The sequence below is a fragment of the Phaseolus vulgaris genome, chromosome 9 (assembly GCF_051622355.1).
Source record: "Phaseolus vulgaris cultivar YP4 chromosome 9, ASM5162235v1, whole genome shotgun sequence".
In the NCBI taxonomy this organism is placed as follows: Eukaryota; Viridiplantae; Streptophyta; class Magnoliopsida; order Fabales; family Fabaceae; genus Phaseolus; species Phaseolus vulgaris.
In genome coordinates, this window is record NC_143506.1 from 20161607 (window position 1) to 20187934 (window position 26328).

Sequence of the window (26328 nt, forward strand, 5' to 3'; positions counted from 1 at the left end):
CAGTTGTCAATTTTATGTAACATAATTAATCTTAGATATGTTGGGATATCAACAGAAACAACGATAAAATTACTTAGCTTGGATGAATAAAACCGGTATTTCATATATCTTAGTTTTTTGGTTTCTTTATTTTTTGGAACTAAAAAATGTGAACACTAGGGAGGGCTCTACAAATAAAGAAATGAAGAGTTTGAAAGAATACAGAATAAATCTTTAAATAGGAATCCTGAATGTGCGACATCCCAATTTACACAAACAGAGGCATGGTGGATGATCTGAAATTCAGTTACATTACATGTATTAGTAATGAGTTTGACAAAAACAAGAAGTAGCTTAAGTATGGAAGTGTTCTTAAAGCAGTCGGCAAATCCACGTTCTTCCAAAAACTTTATTAGACAAGGCATCCAAGTCAGCCATCATGTGGTGAAACTAGGATTAGCATTGTGCATTTGGCGACGAAGTTCTCCCAGGAAGTCCTGCTGTGACACACAAGAGGAAGAAGCACTCAGCTGGGTGCATAACCTGAAACAAAATGTGATGCCAAGGTAAGGGAAAGTCATTACCTGTTGAGGATGTCTAAACTGCTGATGAGTCCACACTGACGCCCCACTTGAATACATAACTGGCTTGTCTGAAATCGTAAAGTAAAAGCCAGACTTCATCCCATGCTTAACAGTTCTTATGCAGCACAATTTATTATTGATTGTATTTATCAACAGCAGTGATAAAATGGTAAAACAAGGGATCCCAATTCCCAAAAGCAACATAGAAACAAAAATAGTAAACGCCACTGTTTAAAGGATGATGCTTCAACTTGAAATGCATCAACAGGACAACAAAATGTTAATAAAAATCATAAACAAAAGACAGAATTACCGATACAGCGTGTGGTGGAGATGTTCAGGAGAAGAAAAAACCCTTTAAGCACTGCTAACTAGTGTATAAGGTAAGAAAACACTTTTTAGTTGCTTGATTATAACAAAACACTCATAAGCATCTCATAGATCACTCATTTCATATCTAATCATCAATTAGAAGACACAAGATTTATCCAATTGGTAATAAACAATTTTTCAATTAGATGCTACAAAATAATATGCATATTTATTACATGAGCAGGATTTTGAGCTACTTTGGTTTATATGATACAAGCAATCAGTCCGAATAATTTCATATATATAGTTTCAGTGATGACCTCAATTTAATACATTGAGAACTTCTTAGACATACAAAACAAGTTTCAGTTTCATAGTCATCAAATACTATAAACAAAGTTTGCAAGTGTTCATAAAATGGAAAAAATATAATATTTTATGGTTGTGCACTAACCAGATGAATCTTTGGGATTATTGTAGGACTGCATTGCAGCTGTCCAACCTGAAAACATAAATTTATGATCAACAAAGATAACAGGCAATGTTAACCACGGATATGGGCAAAACATAAAGGGCTTGTAAGTAATGAACAAACTCCAGCCTCACCCACCCATCCCTTTCTCTTCACAATCCAATAAACTTAATGTGTTGCGCAGAGCTGAATGGTTAAAATGCTGAGGACAATAAAACCCTAATGAAACAAAAGGCATGCAACCATGTAGACATAGAACTAAAGGGAAAACACGCATTCATAATAAGCAGAACAAATTAGGAGAATGTTGACATTGCCTTAGACTTGACAATTGAAAATAATTCGTTATGGAAACAGATAGACTGAACATTGACCAATGAATATTCTGTACAAAGGTAGTTACATAATATATAGATTAATCCAAGCTTTCCTTTTATCAATGTCACTGCTATACTATTCTTCCAACAAGTCTGCAACAAAAAGTCTCTACTATGATTGTGCATTTTTGCCATTGGTGCATATGTCTCTTGATACTCAATGCTAAATTTTCGAGTATACTTCATAGTGTAGATCTATTTGCACCCATCTGGACTTCTATATCAAGTTTTTCACAGTATTCCATGTTCTACTTTTGTTCAATGCACACATCTCTTCATTGGTGACTCAAACCCAATTTTCTTCCCATCAATGCTTCTTCTTTTGTTAGGATTCCTAGAATCTACAGAGGGGTTGAAACTACGGTATTGCAAATAAGATTTTCTCAAGGCTATTCCATAGGTAAGCCGACTGAGTTGGGATTTAAAGATCCAAGGTATTGGATGCAAGACAAGAAGAATCACTTCCTTCGATATGTACCCCAAGGCTAGACAATTTGGTTTGATGTGGAACTAGTTTAGGTTTCTGATAAGCACCAAATCACTAGGGAAACTTCCCTAAAAGTTGCTATGAACCTAAGATTGACTCATAGTCTTAGGCACAAAAGAATCTTTCTTGCAACCTATAGTGAAATTAAGAAGCAAAGTCATCCTTGACAAAAGTTCTCCTAGTCTAACACAAGTTTTTTTTAAAATAATTAATCAAGATAATATTCTAATTAGATTTTCCCTTTAAAAGCCTACAAAATATCTCTAATTGAGATAAAATATCTAACAATTATCCTAATTGATAAAACAAACAATAAAGAGATCCCTATCTATTAGGATCAAAACTACCAATTATGCAAATAAAAATAATAATGCTAAGGATCTAAAATCAAAGATCTTGATTTGCAAATCTTATTGATATTTGATTTTCACATCTTATTGATATGAGGAAACAAAATAAGCTAAAGTAGTTCATGATTTTAGTAAGAGATACGGTAGTAATCCTAATAGTGGTCCACCTCATTACTCCTTGCCTCGATTTTCGACTAGGTCCTCCAGCGCAAGATAAATTGTCTAAAGTTGAACAAGAGGTTCCCTGCAACTGGGTTACCATCTTCTCAGGTACTTGAATTCAAAACAACCTTTTAGATTTATCCCCCACTACTTAAACTTCATCACAATTGTAACACATGCCCTTTAGCTCTTCTTTCAGTCATTCTTCCCCTTATTACTATGATACTATCTCCATCTAGCTTATTTATGGGCTCCTCGTTAGTTCCTAACTTGTTTGAGTGGCGGTAAAAGAAGCACAATTGAAGAATTTTCCCATAGAATGTCATGGTGTTAGCGCTGCTTTGCTTGCACAATTCTAATACTTTGACCATATTCATCTCAATGCCAAGCCTACCTAGTTTGCTGAAGTTCAATATCAATCCTTAACTCTTCTATCAAACTAGCAGTAAAAAGATCCAGTTGTTGGTAAGGTCTAAGATTGCAGGTATAGGCTAGCAAGGATTGAATTGGACATTGATAATCTTCTAGAGAACCCAAGTACTTCAAATGGGTCAGTTCACCACGAAATTTATTACTGAAAGGTGCAAATTGTATAAGATAACATTGCTTGAAGTGAATCCAATCCAGTTCTGACTCCTCTTATTTCATCTAGTAAAACCATAATTGCACTTCTCCTAAGACATGAAATGCATTCAATCCCACCTTGTCTCCTTTAGCAATTTGTTAAAAGTCAATCGCAGTGTTACAACCATCCTAAGGATCTTTGGTGTCATCATAAGTGGGAAATTCCATTTTAGGCTATCATGGAACCATGGATCCCACGCTGTGATTCATTTCTATTTTTGAACCTCTGATATGTCCTTAATTACCATTGTTTGTTTCTTCAATAGCATGTTGCCTAACATACGGGTACTCCATGAAGTCATCTAACTTTGCTGCTAAATTCCCTCTGTCAATTAACATAGCTCTAATACAAAGTAGTTATGAACATTCAATTATGATCGAGTCATGGATCTTGATGCAGAATCCTACTTGCAACCTATGGTAAAAGTAGGGGAGCAAACATATCCGTGACTGAGTTACTCTAAACTAACACAACTTTTTCTGAAAATAACTAGTGATAATATTCCAGTTTCACAATCAACTTTCATTCTTTGACTTCAATACTGTGTTCCTATTGCTCCTAGATGGATGGTGATTGTGTGTGTAAAAACTTTTACTTGTTATTTATCATGTCATGAATTTCTTTAATTTTGGATTTTGTTTTATCATGACATGATATACATGTCTGCTCAGTAAAAGGAAATTAGGAAACATAGTAGTACAATAGTAAGAATAATAACACAACAAAAATTATTCTCAACAGAGGTAGGAAATTTGATGACAAAATGAATGCCTTAAATGATATGAATGTGATAATTGATCTGAGGACTAGTGTATACAAGGGTCTGAATTCTCTCCTAATGACACTTCCTGGTTTTTGACAGACCTAAAGGCTGTGCCGACTCTCAGTTTTCTTGCATACACAATATCCTCCTTACTCCCTCTATCACCTCTTTTTACATTATTTCCTACTTCCTGTTGGCCTAACTGCTACTAGCAACCTTGCACTTAGTTATTCACTAAATTCTCCTGACTATAATTGCTCAACCTGCTTTTACTGAGGATGAGTCTGAAACAAATCAATGGAATGCAAACTAACAGTTCTGGACTCCAACAGGAATAGGTGAACATAAACCAGATTAGATAAAACTAAAAGAGGGCCTTAGGCATCCCCATTCCACCAACAAGCTCATTGAAACCAAACCATATGTTTCATATGCCCCAAAAATCTGCAGATGTCAAACCGATGCTTACTAATTGAAAGCAATTGTCATTTGCCACGGACAGACTAACAGCAACGTTTCTAGTAAGATTATAAGAAAATATCAGAGTGAAAGAATATTCAGTTTCTCAATATATGCAAGTTCTTCAAGCAAAGTTTGGGATACACTTACGATCATTGAGAAGCTGGGAAGCTGCACTGCAACTACACCCTTCTAAAGTTATGAATCTTGAATAGTGGTTTTCGTTAAGAAGATTACTGCTACCAGCATCTCCGTGATCTGGAATGTGAACACTTCTTGAAGAAGCAACTTGATTCTTTTCTAACTCACTCCCAATACTGTTTGTCCGATCAAGACGATCTACATAAGTTAATTAAAACCAAACAACTAGAAATTAGAAACAAACCAACTAAAATGGGGACTAACAGAAAATGTGCCTAAAGCTTTTGCCATTGCTCAGTTTGAATTATGCAAATGAGATTAGTGGTTTGTCATTAAGGAAGGCCACTGAAAAAAATATTATATTTTTCTTTCCTTAATTTTTGTTCTAGTCACTGTAAATAGTAAGTACCTTAATTGAGAACATAGCACTAAAATTAAAAAAGTAAAGTTCGGTAGCACCTTAAGTAAGTATAGAGACTTCCTCTCAACTTCAACAATTTAACCATATATGTTTTGCAAACCAATGGTAACTGACAGTTATTCTCATGTGATATTTCTTTTAAATCCTCACCCATAAGACAACGCCTGAAGGATGAAGCCAACACTGGTGTCATTAGTCCATTGTCAACAGGGAGGGATGTGTGGGGTGATTCAGTTTATATTTGGCCTTTTCAAAATTCATTTCTATCTAGCCTTTAGATTTTTCAAGCAAAACAATGTTTGATTGACAATATTTTGATATACAGAAGAAAATCATTAGTGTTTGATGTTATTTTATAAACACAATAAAATTAAGAGTTTAAAAGGAGTGAACAAGGCTTAAGCCTGCTCTTTTTCTTTGTATAAACTCGTATAACTTCATGCATATGTAGGGTGAGCAAAGCTAACTTCAATATATCGTGTTGTGTCTGACATATATTCATTTCCTCACCCTGCAGTCTGTCCCCATTTCAATGTCGCACCTTGTTGTTCAAACTTTGTCCAATTTCCTCCTGAGATTCATTCCATTACCATACAACCAACCTATTCCATTTTTTATATCTTTTTTTCACAGAATGACGATGTGTGAGGGGTAAGGGGTGCATGTATGTGCGAAAAGGGGTAAAATGTGTCATTTTTATTGTTAGCTTCCTCAAAATGACTAGTTTTATGCTTACACTTCCATGAGCTGAAGATGGATATGTTAGGGAATAAAGTTGAAACTACAGGATGGTATTTGAAATCAGGAAAAATCCCAAACTAGGAACACTGGATTTAACTTAAGTACTTCCCATTTTATAGACAAAAGATAAACAGTAAAAGGGAAGTAATTGAGCTATAGCAAATGAAATTTGCAGCCCAAACATGACGTGTGCAACTAATAAGGAAGGGATCGAGTTGAGGAGTAAAATAAAGACGCAGACTAGTGGTCATTGGGCAAAAAGGGACTATATCTATACCTCTTTGACATTACTAAATACCCATTTGGAATTGCAGTAATAAATAAGACAAGGCATGTGATTGAGACATCGAAATAGATATAAAAGGATCAATTGATTGGAAGAAAAACAGGAGTGAACTGACCAGATGATTTGCGCCTGTTGGAAGAACGGTTCCTGCAAAAGAAGGAATGGGAAATATTAGGAATTGAAAAGGAAAGTGGGTAACGTAATTGAAGTAATAAATAATATAATTAATAATAGAAAATACCTCTGGTTGGGAGGAGCATAGCGCTTGACGACTGGGGCGGTTTCCGTCGCCGGAACAGCCTGAAGATTCTCCAGCATCTTTCTCTAACTGCTTCTACTACTTCCTCGTCTTCCACAGAAGACAGAGAGAAAGAGAAAGAGAAGAGTTGAATTAGAATTCAAAGAGAGAGAAAGCACATTCCTCTTACCATAAACTTATATATCGTCACTAATTCATAATTAAGATGTGCCTGGATCGGGTATTCGGGTCGACCCACGCCTATGTTAAACAATGCGATTTATCAACACGTGCGGATGCTTAATTGCTTCGTAAATAAATTTTAACTAATCAAAATTTCCAAATAAGTTTAGATAATTTTATGTTTAGATCCATTATACATAAATAATAGCAAAATTTAAAGTCGAATAATGTGTTAAACAATTTCACATTATCATGATATTTTTGTTTTCATGTTTAATGGGTGAAGTGATACTTTATTAAGTACATTAATATTAAATTATCACTTAAAAATTGCAAACAAATCCTTTCATTTATTTTTCAATTCTTCTTTTTTTCTCTCTCAATTATTTTTTTCTATATCCCTTGTCTCTAATTTTTTTTCTATAAATCTTATTTTTTATAAAATCGGATCATACCTTTATCGAGTTAATGGTATTTTTAATTAATTATATTTTTAAATAGAAAAAATTTATGTGTATTTTAATTTTTGTTTCTTAATCTGTTATAAATTTGTGTGAAATTAGATAAAAGTGATTCTTTCATATTTGTTAAGGTTATGTTTTTTGGGAATTAATTGATAATTGGAATTGAAACTAAAATCTTTTTATTAGAAAAACTGTACTGATACAATACAAGCAATGTTATTTATAGCTGTTAAAAACAGAATGAATTAAAAACATTCTGATAACAGAAATATGGAAATATGTAGCTTTAAGTTTTGGGTAGTTAGAGTTAACAACCTAACTCTTCTATTTAGCTTATTTCAACACTCTTCCTTAAGCTAAATTAGTTCTTCAAATCTGTCTAGTCTAAGTGGTTTGGTGAAAATATCACTCACTTGCTCCTTGGTGTTGTAATGCTTCACTTCTAACTTTTCTTTTCCAACTTGTTTCCTTAAGAAATGGAACTGGAACTTGGTCTCTATGGGTTTACTCCTCCCATGTGAGATTGGATTCTTTGCAAGGTTGATGGCTGATTGGTTGTCCACACACAGTTGCACAGGCTTCACATGATCCAGCTTCAAATCATCAAGCACAAACTCAAGCCAAACACATTCACAAGCTGCTTCTGCTGCAACTAAATACTCTGCCTCACAAGATGAGAGAGCAACTACAGTTTGCTTCTTAGAACACCAAGAAATTGGTGCTTTCAGATATTTGAAAAAATATCCATAGGTGCTCTTCCTTCCCACTTTATCACCACACCAATCTGAATCACTCCAAGCCTCCAAACAGTCTTCAACTTCATTCAAGTTTACTGGAAGTAAGCCATACCCTGTTGTCTCCTTAAGATACCTCAATATGTGCTTTGCTGCTGCCATATGAGGGGCTCTTGGATTACACATGAATCTGCTTATTAGTCCAACTGCATAGCTTATGTCAGGCCTGCTGTTGCAGATGAACCTCAAACTTCCAACAATCTGTTTAAACAAAGTACTATCTACTGCAATCTCCTCCAAGGCTTCTGTCAGCTTCAATTTCCAGCAGCAGGCACCCTAGCTCCATTGCATTGATTCATATTGAATCTGTTGAGCACTTCATTAATGTACTTCCTTTGATGTAGGATAATACCTTGATCTGTGTATACAAATTCCATTCCCAGAAAATAGCTAAGCATTCCCAAATCTCTGTCATTTCAAAAACAGCCTTCAATCTATTTTTGAATTGCTCAATCTCTATCATTAAACTCCATGTGATTAACAAATCATCCACATATAGACATACATAGATTAAGCTTTGACTTTGTGACTCTCTTACATACACTCCATATTCTACTGAACACTTTGTGAAGCCTAGCTTGAGCAAAAACGAATCTATCAGTTTATTCCACACTTTAGGAGCTTGTTTGAGTCCATAAAGTGTTTTCTTAAGTTTGAACACTTTGTGGCTGGCATCCTTTGCTTCAAAACCTGGTGGCTGAGTCACATAAACCTCCTCTTCTAAAATTCCATTCAAGAATGCAGATTTAACATCCATTTGATAGATTTTCCAGTTTCTAAAACTGGCCACAGCAATCACCAATCTGGCCACTAGTGCATAGACTTCAATGTAGTATATTCCATGTTTCTACAGAAAACCCTTAGCAACTAATCTTGCTTTATGCTTGGCTATGCTGCCATCAGACTTGAGTTTTATCTTGAAAACCCATTTGACATCAATTGGTCTTTTTCCCTTTGGCAAAGCCACTAATTCCCAGGTTTCATTTCTCTCCAGTGATTCCAGCTCTTCAATCATTGCACTCTTCCACTTTCTATCAACTATTGCCTCCTTCCAAGTGATTGGCTCAATGTCTGCCACAAATGCTAAGTAAACCAACTCTCCTTCATCAGTGATCAAATTATCACTGTAAACTTCATGACCTCTTAATCTAGAAGAAGGAAATCTTTGCCTTTGTGATCTTCTAGATTCTGGCTCAACTATATTTTCATGTTCTTCATCTTGCTGTTGTCCACTGTCTTCTAAAAAACAATGAATTTGTTTTACAGATTTACTCCAATTCCATGATGCATTCTCATCTACAACAACATCTCTGCTGATGAGAATTTGCTGGTTTACTGGATTGAACAACTTGTAAGCACCTGTTTGATGATATCCAATTAAGATAAAAGCTTCACTCTTATCTTCCAACTTCTTCCTCTTCTCATCTGGAATATGCCTATAGCACAAGGAACCAAATATTTTCAAATGACTAACAGTTGGTTTAAGTCCAGACCAAACTGTTTCTGTACAGCTGCCTCCAATTTTTTTTGTAAGACACCTATTGAGAATATAGGCTGCAGTGGAGACAGCCTCTCCCCAAAAGCTATGAGGCAGCCCCTTGCCTTTGAGCATGCACCTTGCCATATCAAGCAAAGTTCTATTTCTTCTCTCTGTAATTCCATTATGTTGTGGAGTGTAAGGAGCTGTAACTTCATGTTCAATTCCTTTTGCAACACAAAATTCTTCCAGCTCTTTGGAATTGAATTCTCCACCTCCATCAGTTCTGAAAATGGTTAAGGCATAATCTGATTGCCTTTCAACCTTAGCACAAAATTTTACAAATCTTCCAAACACCTCACATTTCTCCTTTAATAGGTAAATCCATATTTTTCTAGTAAATTCATCCACAAAAGTAAGAAAATACCTATTACCTCCAAGTGAATTACTATCAAGAGGGCCACATACATCTGAATATACAACCTCCAAAGGCTTCTTTACTCTTTGTAGTACTGATTTCTTGAAATTCTTTCTTGATTGCTTCCCAAATAGGCAACCTTCACAAGTCTTATGAGATAGGTTGATTGGTGGCAACCCTGTGACCATTTGTTTACTGCTCAGTTTGTTCAAACTCTTGAAATTCAAATGGCCAAATCTGTAGTGCCACACCATATTTGTTTCCTCCTTATCCCCAATTGAAGATAAGCATTGTGCAGTTGATGTATTAAGGTTAGTATTAAAAGTCCTATTTTTAGACAAATGTGCCTTAAGAACTAACCTTGATTTCTGATCATAGATCTTGATATAATTATGCTCCATTGACATTTTGAATCCCTTTTCCAGTAGTTGGCCTAAGTTGAGAAGATTATTCTTCATTGATGGCAAATATAGGACATCATTCATACAACCAACTCTTCCATCTTTACAAGTGAATCTGACCTTGCCAATTCCTTCAGCAGAGATCATACTATTATCTGCAAATCTCTCATTGTTTTTGACATTAGAATCAAAATCAATAATCCACTCCCGGTTGCCAGTCATATGATTGGAACAACCTGTGTCTAAGTACCAACTTGAAGCATCTTCATCCTGATTTGTAGTGGCCATTGATAACACTTGATCTAAATCAGAATCTTCATCTTCTTGAGCTAGATGTGCCTCATCTTTCTTGAAATTTTTTCCAGTGTTGTTACTGTTATCAGCTCCCCAACATTCAACTGCAAAATGACCATACTTTCCACAATTATAACACTGCAGTTTTCTTTTATCCTGGAATTTCTTGGATCCATGATCTTGACTCCCTCTACCAGCAGCCAATTTCTGCTTCTGCACACTATTTTGACTCTGGTTCTGATTGCTTGAAGCAGGCCAGTCACTTGATTGACCTTTTCTTCCTCTTCCTCTTCCTTTCTTTTTCCAGCCACTTCTTCCTTTGCCTCTACCAGCAATTTGAGTCTGGAAAACTTGCTCTACTACCTTTTCTTTACATTTTCTTGAAAGTAACCGTTGCTCATGTGCTTCAAGAGAATTTTGGAGTTCTTCTAGTGTCATTTCATCAAGATCCTTGGATTCTTCAATTGCCACTACAATGTGATCAAAAGCAGGAGTCAAAGTTCTAAAAATTTTCTTAACCACCTTTGAATCAGGCAAGTGCTCATCACAATCTCGCATGGAATTTGCAATTGCTTGGATTTTACCAAAGTAATCACACACTGATTCTTGATCAGTCATGGGCAACAATTCAAATTGTCTTTATGAGTGATTGAAGCCTCACCTTCTTAACCCTACCAGTATTTCCATAGGTTTGTTCCAGTATGTCCCAAATATGCTTGGCAGATTCAGCTTTTGAGATTTTCTGAAAAATGGCAGCTGAGACACACTGATGCAGTAACATCCGTGCCTTGCAATCAATCCTTTTATTTTCTTTTGATTGCTTCTCAGACTTTTTCTTCTGCTCCTTTCTTTCAAGCTTGGTTGAATCTTGAAACCCAATCTTGACAACTTCTTCTAATTATTGAAAATCAAGAACGGCTTCCATCTTCACAATCCAATCATCATAATCCTTCCCATCAAACACCGGAAGACTCCCTAGAACCACACCAAATGCAGCCATGACAGCTATCACCTACAACAGTCAACCTCCAATTCTTGGCGTGCAAAACAATAGATCATCCTCTGCTCAAAGTTCCAGCAGCAGTCTTACCCTCACTGTCAGGAAACCACACAGTCCCCTCCCTATGCTCTGATACCAATCTGTTGGGAATTAATTGATAATTGAAATTGAAACTAAAATATTTTTATTAGAAAAACTGTACTGATACAATACAAGCAATGCTATTTATAGCTGTTAAAAACAGAATGAATTAAAAACATTCTAATAACATAAATACCTAGCTTTAAGTTTTGGATAATTAGAGTTAACAACCTAACTCTTCTATTTAGCTTATTTCAACAATGTTAAAATATATTATATTTAGATATTTTAATCTAGATTTTGAGTAATTCTTTTATCCAGAGTGAAACTTTCTTTGGAATAGAAAATTATAGATAATGAAAGTTATTTATTTTGTTTATTGAAAGTTACGTGATGATAATCGAGTTTGATTATATGTTATTTTGAATGTTTTAAATGTTTGAATTTAAGATAAATAATAATTTATATAATTTTGAATATGATTTTAAAGGAGTATAGTTAGTTTTTTATGTTTTTTTTCATATGTTAGTTTACAAGCTTAATGGGAATTAAAATTGAATTCGTACAATAAAAGTCGAATTGATATGATTAAAAAATATATTTGAGCAAATTATGGATTAGATACAATTTTAAATATGTTTAAAGTTCTATTTATCGAGCTAGTTTTTAGTAAAATTTTAAAAATAAATTTGATTAATTTTTCTTATGTTTTCACAAAGGAGAGATTTTCGCTTGAGAGAAAATAAAATTGAGATCCAAACTTTACTCTTGGTCTTATTTTTATTTAAGCGAAACAAAATTCTTCGTTGCAACTCAACCCTATTTTTGACTAGATTTTCATTCAAAAGAAGAAGAAATTTTTGTTGACGAAACAATATTTGCTCGAATTGAACATTCTTTTTCTTGTTTGATCTCTTTTATGGATCTGATGCGAATATTAAATGTAAATGTAAATAAAATACTATTTTTTGTAATTCATTGATTTATAATTTTGTTTAAATAAATTTTGTTGTATGATAGTGATTGTTGAGAATGATAAGAATTTAAGATTGCATTATGATTTGTGGATTAAGCAAAACTAATATGTTGTAACAAAAACTCTCTTCATTTTGAATGTATATTGTAATGTGTAGTCTATATGATTTATGATTTCTATACACACTGCCTGTGTTATGTATATATAATATTATTACTAGCAGAAACACATGCGCAATAACACATATGTATTCGTATTTTCCTCTTTTACTCTATTTTCACGATGATAAAAATTTAACATGTTGGATATCAAAAATGAAAAACAAAAAAATAGCATGTAAAAGAAAATTGATGAATTGATTAAACAACCTCTTTTTTTTTTTCTTCTCCGGTTTGAGTTTCTCTTATTCTTCAAGTTTTTTCTCTTATTCCATTGGTAGTTTTGAGATCAGAGAGTGATGATGTTCAGGTTAAAGTTATGATTGACTTTATGGTAGATACAAAAGAATAATAGTTTTACCAAAGAATATAGTTGTTTGAAATGGAGTGAAGAGAGTGATTGAAAATGAATATTATATTATTTGATATGATATGTGAGAATATGTTATCCTTTTCTTCCTGTTAAAATAAAGAATTAAGAAAAGAGTGAAAAGTCAGTTTGCCTATAAAAACTGTATATTAATATTAAATTAAAAAATAGTTAATGAAATTACAAATACTCTATTGTACTAATAAAATGAGATATATTAAATAAGAATAAAATTAGAAAAAATTTATGTGGAAGAAAACGGTTATAATGGAAAATTATGTGTACATAGATTATTATGTATGTTTAAGTTATATTAAAAGAACTTACATATACAACTTTCTTAGGTTTACAGGAAAGAAGATAGTTTTAGGAGAGTGTCTCTCAATTATTTAATAAAAAATGAGATTTAAATAAAGTGTATATTGAATTATATTTTCTTATTTAAATAAAGAGTAAAAGATTGAAATTGAAAAAATTGACAGAGATGAAAAGAGAAGAAGCGCAACCTAGCGAGGGCAGAGAGAGATGGAAGAAGGAGAAGATGGGAGCGAGAAGCAGAACGCAAGCACCACGCGACCATCCCTGAAATCCGATTCTCCGTTCAACAAATATCAATTATGGAAAGAGAAGGTCAGTTTTTCCTAATTCCCCTTTTCTATTTTCATTCCAAACACGGCTTAAGCGAGAGAAGTTGGGTGCGTTTGGCAGTTCAGGGAGAACTGCTACAAAAGGGTGCGAGAGGACCGAACTCGCCTACTGTGGAAATTCAGATGCAATGAACAGCAAAATGATGATACTGTGAGTATTGCTTTGGAAGACATTGTATCCGATGAATTCCACAAAATGAAACGAAGGGATGAGGTGTTATGGGAGTATGAAGATTCTCCTCTCACCACTGACCCGGATCAATATCAAGAAATACTCTTAGAAATGCAAAAGATCTTTTATGAAGACCTCAAATCCCAACCACAAGGTAACTCACTCCCAATTCTGTCATTTTCCCTGTTATGTAATATTATGTTCTACGAATGAGTATCATTGCATTGCACGTGGCTGTATTTATGTATCTGCATCGGTGAGTGTGTTCGTGTGTGTGAATGATCATGCCTGATGAGTAGATGGAAACAGAAGAAAATGGTGGAAAAGGGGCATTTGCTTGTAGGTCTACTTTGCTATTCAAGTTGCGTTAACTTGCTCCTGTTTTTTAATATGATCATCTTACCTCTCTCCCTGCAGAGTTAGAAAGCGATATTGAAACTTGGGAACATGAAGTGGATGAGTACCTTGAAGTGGATGAGTACCTGGCTCGTGCAGTTTATGAGCATATGCAGCTAAATGAAAAGGAGGTACACGATTTAAAACATGAAAGTTTCCCAAGTTATCTTCTAATTAGATATTGGCATCTCTCAATAACAGTAGTCTTAGATTTTGATTCTGCATCTATACCGTTCTTCAGTCACTGCTACCCAAACATGTTATTTTTGCTGCCAATATCTGCATCTGTATCTGTAACATAAACCAAAATTTGAGTATCCTTCCTATGGTCATTTCTGTGCATTGGCTTCTTAGATCACATCATAATCAGTGACATTTCCACGTTGCCGCTGAGTACAGAATCTGTGCTATGTTTTAGAAAAAGTGTACTTATTTGTAGTGTTTTCATACTATTTTCGAAGCAACCTTAATTTTGTTTCTTTAATTAGAATGAAGTCTCTGATTTGATTATGAAAATTGATAATAGGCATATGGGAAAGAGATTTGGTGTCCCATTTGTAAGCAAGGAGAGCTCAAAGATAGTCACAATCTTATATACTGCTCTCGTTGTGAACTTCAACTAAACAAAGCTAGTGAGGTACTTATATTTGCTACTTCAGTGCTATGTTTTCTATGGTATTTCTGGCCATGAAATAGAACATCAAGGATTCTGTAATTTTACTGAGATCGCATAGCTCTCTTGTTAACTACACTACTTGCACACGCTAGCATCTGATGATTGTCAATATCTTACAACTGAATTTACTTCTGCACTGGGTTGATTCCAACTCTCTGTTCGGTTAGAATATAGGAAAATAACTTACCATATCTTAGAATATCTTACATATTGCATATTATCTTAGAATATCTAACATATTGCATATTATCTTAGAATATCTTACATATTGCATATTATCTTAGAATATCTTACATATTGCATATTATCTTAGAATATCTTACATATTGCATATTATCTTAGAATATCTTACATATTGCATATTCTAGAATATCTTAAATACGATGATATTTTATCATACATGTTATTCTACATTTTTTTTTCAACTACTAGTCGTAATCTGTTCGCTGTTCTTTCTTTAGTTACTTAGAAAGCTCAATGGTATTTTATTTTATTTTAAGTTGTTAACAAGACATTAAGAGGAAATTAATAACCTCTAAAAATTGGCTAATGGTAAATGTAAGTAAAGAAAGCATAAAAAATAACAAGTTCCTTCATGTAACATCCAATCAAAGAAGCATCTCATAGTGTAGCATCTCATCTCTTGCAGAGGAGAATCAGTTTTTCGTAAATATTTGGTTTTTTTATTGTTAGAGTTGAGTCTACACACACATACATATATGCACGAGGATATAAGTTATAAGCAAAACTACATCTGCTATTACACTTCGGCTTTATTTAGACACTTATAACATCATCTTTTTTCTTTTGAGTTCCAGCTTACTTTGGACTTTTTGCGAGATCGGCTGGCTGAAGTCCACACGGAGCATCTTGACAGAGGCTGCAGATTGAAACCCAAATTTTGTATGAAGACAAAATTTAATTTAACTGCATTGTACATTTCATGTGAAGGTTGCGATACATTAGAGGTTGTCATATAAGTATCATAGGCTCAAACTATATCAAAGAGTTTTCTTTATATTTCCTGTTTTGCTTCATCTTGTTTGGTTTCTAATATGCATGGCTAGGGTAATGCGGTGGTAGAAAAAAATATGTTGGGCGTAGAACTTGAGAATACAAAAAATGAAAGTTATTTGCATTAAGTATTTGTGAAAATAAAAACAACGGAACACAATTTACCTTAAAAAACCTATAGCTTTGTTCCATTCGACATAATGTGCCTTGCTTCTGGCCTTTCTGAAAAACCCTCCGAGTAATACAACAGCTAATTATTTTCAAGTCGCTGCCATTTATTCGAAAAATAAACAAATTTGCCCAAAGTTTGCAATAAACATTCAACCTATTGAGTATTATAGTACATGGAAGTTTTCAGAACCCTGAGTGCACTATTTCGTAGATTTTTAGAACTTGGAAATTGATGTTGGGGGAATTTTCGAGAGGCACTCATGTCAACTATACTCGCTCTCAAACGGCAAATAAAGAAAGAACCCTTGCTAATCAAACCATTATGTAACTGGGCTCATGCTAATAATTGTCTTGAGAGAAATAAATACGCATACCATTAGTATAATTTTAATGAATAGCTTATGCAAATTTCCCAGTTTAATCTACAAGTTATGCATTTTGGTATTATTAAATAGAAAATTTTTCATTAACAGCCCATCCTCTGTAGGCAACAGAAAAATGTTGATAGTCCTATCTGTTTGCTTCTTTTATAATACGGAGATCTTGTTCAAGTTGATCCACCCATTAAATTAATAATGTTAATCTATGAATAGTCTCAGCACTGGATTCAAAAGAGCTCAAAATAAGTTAAATTAATCAAGTCTATCTTCAATTTATCTGGTATTATGATAATTCATTGCATATCTAATCAAGTCCACAAAGATGTATCCTGATATCTAATGCATAACCAAAGTATCACACCTACATTAATGAGATAACAAGTGGCACTAGAATTAGGAGTTAAACAATGAATTCGAATGCTTACAAGCTTCAAATTCAAGTGACTTACACCTCAAGATAATACACTGGGTAGATACAGGATTGGAAAATAATACAGATACAAACAAACAATTGCCATAACAATAATCTCAAGTGACCTACAAAATTCACTCTCCAAATAACTAAAGTTGCAAAGAAACAAAATTTAACATTCAGATCTCTCTGAAAACTTTCTCAGCTGCGGCTATTGTCTTTTTAATGTCATCAGAAGTATGTGCCAAGCTGGTGAAGCCAGCCTCAAACTGTGAAGGTGCCAAATAGACACCTTCTGCCAGCATTCCCCAAAAGAATCTAGCAAACTTGGCAGTATCACTCTTCTTAGCATCTTCAAAATTATACACAGGTCCTTCTGTGAAGAAAAACCCAAACATCCCACTTATATGCCCACCACATATTGCATGACCTGCCCTCTTCCCAGCTTCAATAATGCCCTGAACAAGCTCACCTGTGACTTTGTCCAAGTACTCGTAAGTTCCTGGCTCCTTAATACGCTGCAGGGTGTGTATGCCTGCAGTCATGGCCAAAGGGTTCCCACTCAAGGTCCCAGCCTGGTACATTGGGCCAGCTGGTGCCACCATCTCCATAATATCCCTCCTCCCACCATAAGCGCCCACGGGCAGACCTCCACCAATGATCTTTCCTAGAGTTGTTAAATCAGGAGTTATGCCAAAATACTCTTGAGCACCTCCATATGACAATCGAAATCCGGTCATAACTTCATCAAACACAAGAAGTGTATTGTTCTCTTTGGTGATTTTGCGCAAGAAATTAAGAAATTCAAGTGTAGGAACAATGAAACCAGCGTTTCCAACAACAGGTTCCAGGAAAACGGCGGCAATTTGTCCTTTGTTATTCTCAAAGAGCTCTTCAACGGCCAATATGTCATTGTAGGGGGCTGTAAGGGTTTCATTTGTGGCAGCTTTGGGGATACCAGGGGAATCAGGAAGTCCTAAGGTGGCAACTCCACTACCAGCCTTAACAAGAAAAGTATCTGCATGGCCATGATAACACCCCTCAAACTTGATGATCTTATTCTGTCCTGTATAAGCACGTGCAAGACGGAGAGCACCCATGCAAGCTTCTGTGCCAGAATTGACAAACCGAACCATTTCAATGCTAGGGACGGCATCGATAACCAGCTTAGCCAAAGTGTTTTCCAACAAACAGGGTGCGCCAAAGCTTGTTCCTTTCTTCATGGTTTCACCTAGAGCTGCAAGCACCTGCCAATGTATTCCAACATATACGAGGTTTAATTTTCATTCAGTCAATGTAATGACCTTTACTCTGTCAATAAGAAAAATTTGACCCAATGGAAAAAACCTTGGAACTGACAGTTCATTCTAATTAAATCCAGTAATATAACCCTACCTTTTTTCTTTTTTTCTTACGGTGTTTTAGACTCTCATTCTGAGAGTAATTAACACAGTTCCATCTTCAGTATTCGAGCTTGAAACCACTAGTAATATATCATAACCCTATATTTTTTTTTCTATTAAAATTTATAAACGAATGAATGGAAAAAGGGAAGGTTGGTTTTTACCTGATCATCAGCGTGACCAATAATAGCAGGACCCCAAGAACCGACGTAGTCAATGTACTCATTTCCATCGATGTCCCACATGCGAGACCCTTTCACCGAATCGATCACAATTGGTTGGCCACCCACCGATTTGAAGGCACGAACTGGGGAGTTCACACCTCCAGGCAACAACTCCTAACATCAGAATCAAAATCAAATAAAATCATTGAGTGTGATTCCAATTGCAGAGGAAGAGGTATCGTACCTTGGCAGCGGCGAAAGCCTCCTCGGACTTGGTAAGAGTGAGTTTTTTGTCGGTCTTGTGGTCAATGGAGACGGCCATAACGAGCGAGGGAGGAGTTGTTCTGCGTGTGAGTGAGGGAGAGGAAAGAGGCCTCCCTAGGGTTATCCTCGCTCCAGTGATAGCCGAAACAGCCATTAGAGACGAATGTGAAGTTGATGAGATCGGATATGCCACTCAGAGATAAGATTCTGTTTCTCAAATTAACACCAAAACCTTACCCTCTCGCCACAAGATACCACATTTCCCTTCTCTTCATATATATATATATATATAATATAAATAAATGTGTGTATATGTATATGTATAATTTCTTAAATTTATTAAAATATTCTGAGATTGTTGAAATGTCAAAGATACCTTTACCTAAACAAAGAAGCACACGCTTGTTTGTTAAAAAAAAAAATAAAAAAATTATCGATCACCTCTTAACAGTACAAATAACAATATTATCTTATTAAAAAACATAAACATTGTGATATTTAAGTTTTTTTTTTTTGACAAATTAATAGAATGATTAAAAAAATGGTCACAGTGAAAATGAGTTGCACATGTTTTTCACATAAAAAAAATCATTATCTTTATATAGTATGTTTTAAAAAATATATATTAATATCTATATATTTAACTGAACTGAGATTGAACCACCCTCTATTCCACACACTATTATGTTCAACAGAGAGTTATCATTTATCATTCAGATCTTTATGTTATTCCTTAACCCTCTTTAGATGAATTAATCTGCTTTATTACAGTTGAAGACACCCTGATCAAGTAAGGACAACAGAATATAAGTTATTTGTGAGATATCTGTGAACATAAACAAAAAAAAGTGAATTGAAGAAAACATACTCTGTTTGCCCAAGAAAGCCCACAAGCGTTGCAAAGTGTTCCAGGCCCAGATGGCCCTCGCCGCATCATAGGAGTGCATTTTGAGCTGATGCCACAATTCCTGCATCTGACAAATGAGATCATTTACAATTGTTAAAATAAAAGCACAAATAATAAAACTTAGATAAATGGGAAGCTTTTGGGAGGTAAACTAGTGCCTTTTTCGTGAGTTTACCAAACATTGTTCCTTTTAAAAGACATTTGATAAAGATCTCCTTATTAAATAAATGGCTATGGAACTTTTGAGTTCTGAGAATTGGGCCAAAATGAAAATTGCTAATGAAGCTGGTAAATAATTCAGATGAAATGAAAGCAGCAGAAATTGAAGACAGTGTGAAGGGAAGAATAAAAAGTTAGAGGTTACAAGATTTTGACGGAGACAAAAAAACTCACAAAATTTCTGAGTGAATGACATCTTGGCCTGCTGAGTCCTGGATTTTGGACAAAATAAACTGGCTCTTACTACGATGTACCCTAGGATGAACAAACAAGAAAAATGAAGAATTGTCATGGATTTGTCTCACTCTCAGATTGAATAAGAAAAAAGTAATGAACTATGATCTGATCTGACCTGAGAGTAGCTTCTTGACGGGTTCTGTATCTAATTTTATTAGCAAAGCATCTTCGTTTCCTCTTCTGACGGAACCTACTCAACGAGGCTGCTCGGTGTGATTCACCACCGTATTCATATTCGCATTCCATTTGTATTGCGACCTAGAGCAATACAGCATGCAAATTGCTAAACGGAAGAAAAAATGGCATTACATTGAAATTAAAGCTTTGGTAATCAATTAATTATATCACCTCTCGGTTTTGATTTTGGTTTGGAGGTGGTATCTCCACACACTGTATCTGCTCAAGACATGAAAATTTGTAATTTGATAAAGGCAATTTGGTAAGAAGTTATAATAGTAAAAAGGAGGAAAGAATGTAACAGAAGGATCCTCCAGAAGAGTATTAGTATGAGCGTCCTCTTCAAAGGTTAAACCACAATGAGAGGAAGCACTAGCACCATCATCATCACCCATCTCCATGCACTTCCACACTCACTCTCACTACCACTCAATATCACATATATACTACATATGTACTTAGATACATACAAGTCATTTTACTCAACCTCTCTTTTTCTGAAGCTCATGTGTTTCACAACTATAATTGCAGTTGCAAAAGAAATTGCATGACAAGAGAAATAAATGTACAATTTTTAATGTTTGACACAGCCATAATATTTGGACACCTAAATAATATAAACTCCTTTTACACTTTTTTTTTATCTCTTCTTTCTTGTTATATTCTTATCATCAATTATATTAATTTTATTCCTTTTCTCGCCTCTCATGTACACATCTTTTGGGTTTATATTTTTGAATAATACCGAGAGTTTAACACCACGAGAATGATTGAACATATAACTTCTCTATAACTTGCTACAACTTTATATCACACTTTATCTGTTTGTACACAAATTTATACATATTTATTATATAAAGATAACTTCTCTTTATAATATTAGTATTTTGTTGACCTCTTCTTTATAGTAATATATATATCCCATGCATTATATACAAAGCCAACATCCAATGCACATTAAATATTTTTAATTACTTAAATAATTTGTGTTTTTACTATAAGACAATTTATTTACAAAAGGTATTTTATATTTTATTTTTGTCAATTAATACGTATAGTACTATCCTTTTTCACCTGCATAGATCATTTATGCAAAGTAAAGAACTTTCAAAATTTTATGGATTATAAACGTAGAAAATGAGTGAAAGAAAGCGATATTAGATGAAAAAAAAGAGAGGATATTTGACAACTACAGATTTCACATAACAGGATAAAAAAAAGTTGATAAAAGCAAAAAAATAAATACAAAAAATACACACACACACACACACTTTATATATATATATATATATATGTATATATATATATATACATATATATATATATTACTTTAATGAATATCTTATTTTTAAATCATAAACCATTTTTTTTTACTAGAGCTACTCTTGACTATAGAGTTATAGAAGGGAAAGCAAAATTACACTCAATCATATACACATTGGCTAATGAAAAATAAAACCTTTTTCTCTGCATCTAAATTTTGCCGGTACATGACACAACCTAATAATGGTGTTTTATAGTCTTTTTTCCCCTTTTCCAGATATTAAGTTAAGCCACATAAAAAAAGTCCCTAATATAGTTAATTAGTTGCAAAACAATGTTTTAAGATTTTCAAAAGATTGAGAACAAAATTACCATTTCTCTTCTATAATTCTATCACCATCTAAACACATCTTCCCCCTTTTTTGCTGGTTTAGAATAGAGGTACAAAGAAATCAATTATACAAGATATCAAATAATATCTAGAATGTTTCTAAACGAATATCATCGATAATAATATACATGAGTTCTAAAAAGAATATATCTAACTCAATCACTCTACATTTCAGGTGGTTCCGATTTATCCATCCCTCCACTAATTTTGCCATGACCTTTTTTGTACTAATCACATCCATAAATCTTCAAAATCTTCTCTCCTTCATCTTCGAACAATGAGTCATCCAAATCTGAGGTGTATAAAGAGTTATCTGGTACCACCAAAAGTATACAGCTATCGTCCACACTGCATGAACAGTAATTACAAAGAATACATTTCTTACATGCAAGACCAAAACGAAGAAAACGCATAATGCGGTTCTTTCTTCCACGAGAGGTCCAAGGTGCCACCAGAAAAGATGGAAGCAGATTCTCCAAACAGACAATATACAGACACCAAACATTCTCATATATACTTGTATAAATTGAATTATTTGGCACGGAATTCATGCCGAAATACGGTCAGATTCTGAGTAAACTTGTCCCTGTTCTTTGAATCTATGCTGAGAGTAACATCTGCCATGAGTTTATCAAAGCATGAAGATAGCCGCTGATGCTGATCCATTGGCTGAAAAAATTAACGAACCCTAGTCATGCAACGCATGCAGAGTGGAAAAACACAACTTGTTGCATAATCAGGAGAATTATGTTATAATTAAGTGCAAATTTCATTTTATATTTATTAGGACAAATTTGTTACAAATTTGATTTGATTTATAATTAAGTGCAAATTCCATTTTATATTTATTAGGACAAATTTGTTACAAATTTGATTTGATTTGTACAGCTTTAAACACTTATTATTTCTAACTTTCATTATCTATTATTTTTTTCCTTAATTAGGTTGTCTTTTTTTTTAGCCGCCTTTATTGTTGTAATCATTTTCCTTTGCTGCGATTATTATTTTTTTTTAAAGTCTTAATTGTTGCAACTTTTTATTTTCCTTATCTTTTCTCCATTGACCACCACCACCACCTTGCACCATTGACGGTTACTGCCACCGCCATTGACCGCCGCCGACCACCACCACCAACCACCGCCGCCTACCGGAAACTTCCGCCACTCGCCAAAACTGCCACTGCTCGCCGGAAACTGCCATCGGAAATTTTTTTTAGCCGATTTTTTTTTTGAACCGAATCAAATTTTGCCAATCTGAAAAACTCAGTTGCTTTTGAGCTCTCATGGACTCCCTTAGTAAGCCATCTAGCTATTGTTCCTTCACCATGAGTGGTAAGAGTTCTAGCTTTTTATCCTTTAATGCTTCTAGTACTGAAAATATCTGGATTATAGACTCTAGTACTACTGATCATATGACACCTCATTCCTTTTCTTTTTCATCCTACACTGCTTTATCTGGTAACTCATATATTACTGTTGCTAATGGTTCCACTACCCCCGTTAATGGTTGTGGTAACATTCACCTTCAACCTTCATTTCCTTTAAAAAATGTGCTTCATGTTCCCAAACTATCCAATAACCTCTTGTCTATTCAAAAGATTACCCAAGATTTAAATTATGCAATGGTATTTTTCTCTTCCCTTTTTCAGGATCTTGTCACGGGGAAGACTATTGGAATTGCTAAAGAGCAGGGCGGGTTATATTATTTCCAGCATGAAGATAAAAAGTATGCTAGACTACATGCACACACTTCCAGTAAGGTCGTGAATCTTGGTCATCCTCTCAGATATGACTTCAACACAGACGTCTTGGTCATCCTCCCTTTAGTACCCTAAACTCCTTATTTCCTGATTTATTTACAAAAGTGTCTGCTGAGTCATTTCATTGTGATGTTTGTCAGTTTGCTAAACACCATCGGACAACTTTTCCTCCCAATGGTAATAAAAGTTCTAAACCTTTTGATCTTATTCATTCAGATGTATGGGGACCTTCACCTATTCCTAATATCTTAGGTGTAAAATGGTTTGTTTCATTTATTGATGATTGTACTCGGATTACCTGGATATTTCTCATGAAAGATAAGTTTGAAGTTTTTCACCTGTTTGTAAAGTTTTATAAAATGATTTAAACACAATTTGAAAGTCCAATTAAGAGATTGCGTTCTAATAATGAAAGAGAATATGTGAACCAAAACCTTTCCAAGTTCCTTCAAGAAAATGGAGTTGTTCATAAATTACACTCCTCAACAAAATGGGGTTGCAGAAAGGAAAAATCGTCATCTCCTTAAGGTTACTCGAGCTTTACTTTTCCAAACATCTGTTCCTAGATCTTATTGGGGGATGCAGTCCTGACTGCCACTTATTTGATTAATAAATTACCCTCTTGGGTTCTAGAGGGTATTACTCCCATGTTGACTACTCTTCAGAATCGTGTATTTGGTTGTCTTGCTTTTGTCCATGTTCATAGTCCTTATCGGGGTTAGTTAGATCCTCTCGCCATCAAATGTGTCTTCATTGGTTATGTCCCCAACAAAAAGGGGTACAAATGTTATCACCCTCAGAGTCGTAAAGTTTATGTTTCCAAGGATGTTACCTTTCATGAAACAAAATCTTTCTTTCCTAGTTCTCGGGGAGAGTATTAAAGAAGCTGAGAATCTTGAGTTGCCACCTTTTCCTTTGTTGCAGGATTTCATTCTTAAGGAGGATGACAAAGACCTTGCACCAACATCATTACTAGAGAAGAATAATGAAGACAAATATTTTGGAAAACTATATCAGCGAAGGCAACAAGAACCTGTCTTGGTCGAACAACAACTTTCAATTGTCCGAACCTGAGGTAAGAACTCATACCTGTGACACTCTTGAGGACACCTTAAATACTGCTTTTGAACCTAACCTAAATGATTTACCTATTGCCTTGAGAAAAGAAAAAAGATCTTGTGCCAAATATCCTATATCTCAATTTGTGTGTACAAAAAAACTTTCAGCTATTGATTCTATCAGAATCCCTACATCGGTACAAGAAGCCTTAAGCATGTGTTTGGATCAGGGGGTGGCACTGTAGCACAGACGAATTTAAGAGTGCCACCCCTGTTTGGTTCCGTGAGAGTGAAGGTGAGGGTGAGATTGAGTGGAAACATGGGTGATTTTCGGATGCTCCCAAATATGAAGAGAAAGGAGAGTGGCTAGAGAGGAAACCCACGTAAGATTAATGGAATACTATTGTGCCCTTACTTTCTTCACCTTCCACAGTGTAAACTGCCATTACCATCGCGCCCCATGCTTCTTCTTCTTCCTTTGCGGCTTCTCTTCTCAGTGTCTCTTCTCTTGCACTTTGCTTCAAATTTAGGTTTTCATATAACTTGGGTTTCACTTTTTTTCACTATGGGTTTCAACTTTTCAAAAAAAAAATTACATTACTTTGTTTCTTCCTGCACCCCTTTATATTCTTATATCATCCTTATAATTTAAAAATTAATAAGTTTTATATTATATATTTTGACATCTATGTTTTAAATATCCATTTACTTTTTAAAATATATTAATTTTGTTAATAATAATAATGAAAATTATTATTAGTAATAATTTTGTATATATATAACATAATTTAAATAATTATAAATAATATTAAAATTATCTAAATAAATTAACTTAAATAACAAAATTTAAATTAATAAAATAGAAAATGATAAAATTATACTTATATTTAAAATTATATTTAATTATTTCTTTGAATTTTACATTTTTTATTTTATTTATAAATAAAACTTTAAATTATTTTAATTAACTAAAATATGCACAAAATTAATAATTATTTATTCTTATTTTATATACAAGAAACAAATAATATTAAAATTATCTAAATAAATTAACTTAATTAAAAAAATTGATTTAAATGGAAAATAATACAAATATATTTAAATATACAAAATTATTTATTAATTTCTTTGAATTAAATATAATGTGTAAAAAATTAATTATCATTTATTTCTTTTTTTTATATAGAAGGGTAAATTTGTAATCTTACAATTTACACAATTAAAAATAATTCAAAATATCCTTACAACCATCACATCACTCACATATTTCAATAAACTTTCCTCACACATCCACTCTAACATACCTCAATCCAAACACCATCAACTTTCTTCACAAATCTTCACACTTCCACTCCCCCACACCCTCAACTTTCCACTCCCCCACACCCTCCAATCCAAACAAAGCATAAAAGATGAGAACTGGATTTGAGCCATGAATGAAGAAATGAGCGCGTTAGAAAGGAATGAGACTTGGGAGATTGTAGAGAGACCAAAAGATAAGAAAGCAATAGGTTGTAGGTGGATATACACAGTTAAGTATAAGTCTGATGGCACACTGGATCGGTATAAAGTAAGGTTGGTTGCAAAAGGGTACACTCAAACCTA

The 26328-nt window shown here is 34.1% G+C and overlaps 5 protein-coding genes across 12 annotated transcripts in view; 1 reads left to right on the top strand and 4 right to left on the bottom strand.

Moving 5' to 3' along the window:
* Window positions 1-189: 189 nt before the first annotated feature.
* LOC137821154 (uncharacterized) lies at window positions 190-6585 on the bottom strand. 6 transcript variants are annotated; one of them, XM_068625618.2, is made up of 6 exons: window positions 6401-6585; window positions 6275-6306; window positions 4721-4909; window positions 1330-1377; window positions 564-631; window positions 190-476 (listed from the first exon to the last, which is right to left on the bottom strand). In XM_068625618.2, exons 1-6 carry the CDS (start codon window positions 6475-6477, stop codon window positions 417-419), a joined length of 474 nt encoding a protein of 157 aa, XP_068481719.1. In that variant the 5' UTR covers window positions 6478-6585; the 3' UTR covers window positions 190-416. The 6 variants fall into 6 exon arrangements, with proteins under 6 accessions (XP_068481719.1, XP_068481718.1, XP_090151220.1 ...); XM_068625617.2 differs by having other exon boundaries at window positions 190-479; XM_090295094.1 differs by lacking the exon at window positions 4721-4909.
* A 6894-nt stretch (window positions 6586-13479) lies between these two features.
* On the top strand, window positions 13480-15924 carry LOC137821094 (RPA-interacting protein A). Its single transcript, XM_068625517.2, has 5 exons — window positions 13480-13643; window positions 13722-13986; window positions 14250-14359; window positions 14755-14865; window positions 15723-15924. Exons 1-5 carry the CDS (start codon window positions 13539-13541, stop codon window positions 15882-15884), a joined length of 753 nt encoding a protein of 250 aa, XP_068481618.1. The 5' UTR covers window positions 13480-13538; the 3' UTR covers window positions 15885-15924.
* Window positions 15925-16835: 911 nt separating this feature from the next.
* Window positions 16836-18998, bottom strand: LOC137821093 (glutamate-1-semialdehyde 2,1-aminomutase, chloroplastic). The gene is made up of 3 exons (XM_068625516.2): window positions 18693-18998; window positions 18449-18622; window positions 16836-18128 (listed from the first exon to the last, which is right to left on the bottom strand). The coding sequence occupies exons 1-3, from the start codon at window positions 18864-18866 to the stop codon at window positions 17061-17063; spliced, it is 1416 nt and encodes a 471-aa protein (XP_068481617.1). The 5' UTR covers window positions 18867-18998; the 3' UTR covers window positions 16836-17060.
* Window positions 18999-19117: 119 nt separating this feature from the next.
* LOC137821095 (GATA transcription factor 25) lies at window positions 19118-20769 on the bottom strand. Of its 2 annotated transcripts, none has more exons than XM_068625519.2 (5): window positions 20424-20769; window positions 20191-20333; window positions 20013-20093; window positions 19581-19680; window positions 19118-19494 (listed from the first exon to the last, which is right to left on the bottom strand). In XM_068625519.2, the coding sequence occupies exons 2-5, from the start codon at window positions 20319-20321 to the stop codon at window positions 19465-19467; spliced, it is 342 nt and encodes a 113-aa protein (XP_068481620.1). In that variant the 5' UTR covers window positions 20322-20333; window positions 20424-20769; the 3' UTR covers window positions 19118-19464. The 2 variants fall into 2 exon arrangements, with proteins under 2 accessions (XP_068481620.1, XP_068481619.1); XM_068625518.2 differs by having other exon boundaries at window positions 19581-19686; window positions 20424-20761.
* A 1102-nt stretch (window positions 20770-21871) lies between these two features.
* The window catches only part of LOC137821096 (uncharacterized), a 32512-nt gene continuing 28055 nt past the window's right edge, over window positions 21872-26328 (bottom strand). For both annotated transcript variants that reach the window (XM_068625520.1, XM_068625521.1), the window contains exon 28: window positions 21872-22575. In XM_068625520.1, coding sequence (XP_068481621.1) covers window positions 22438-22575 — 138 coding nt within the window. In that variant the 3' untranslated portion in view covers window positions 21872-22437. The remainder of the gene's footprint in view (window positions 22576-26328) is intronic.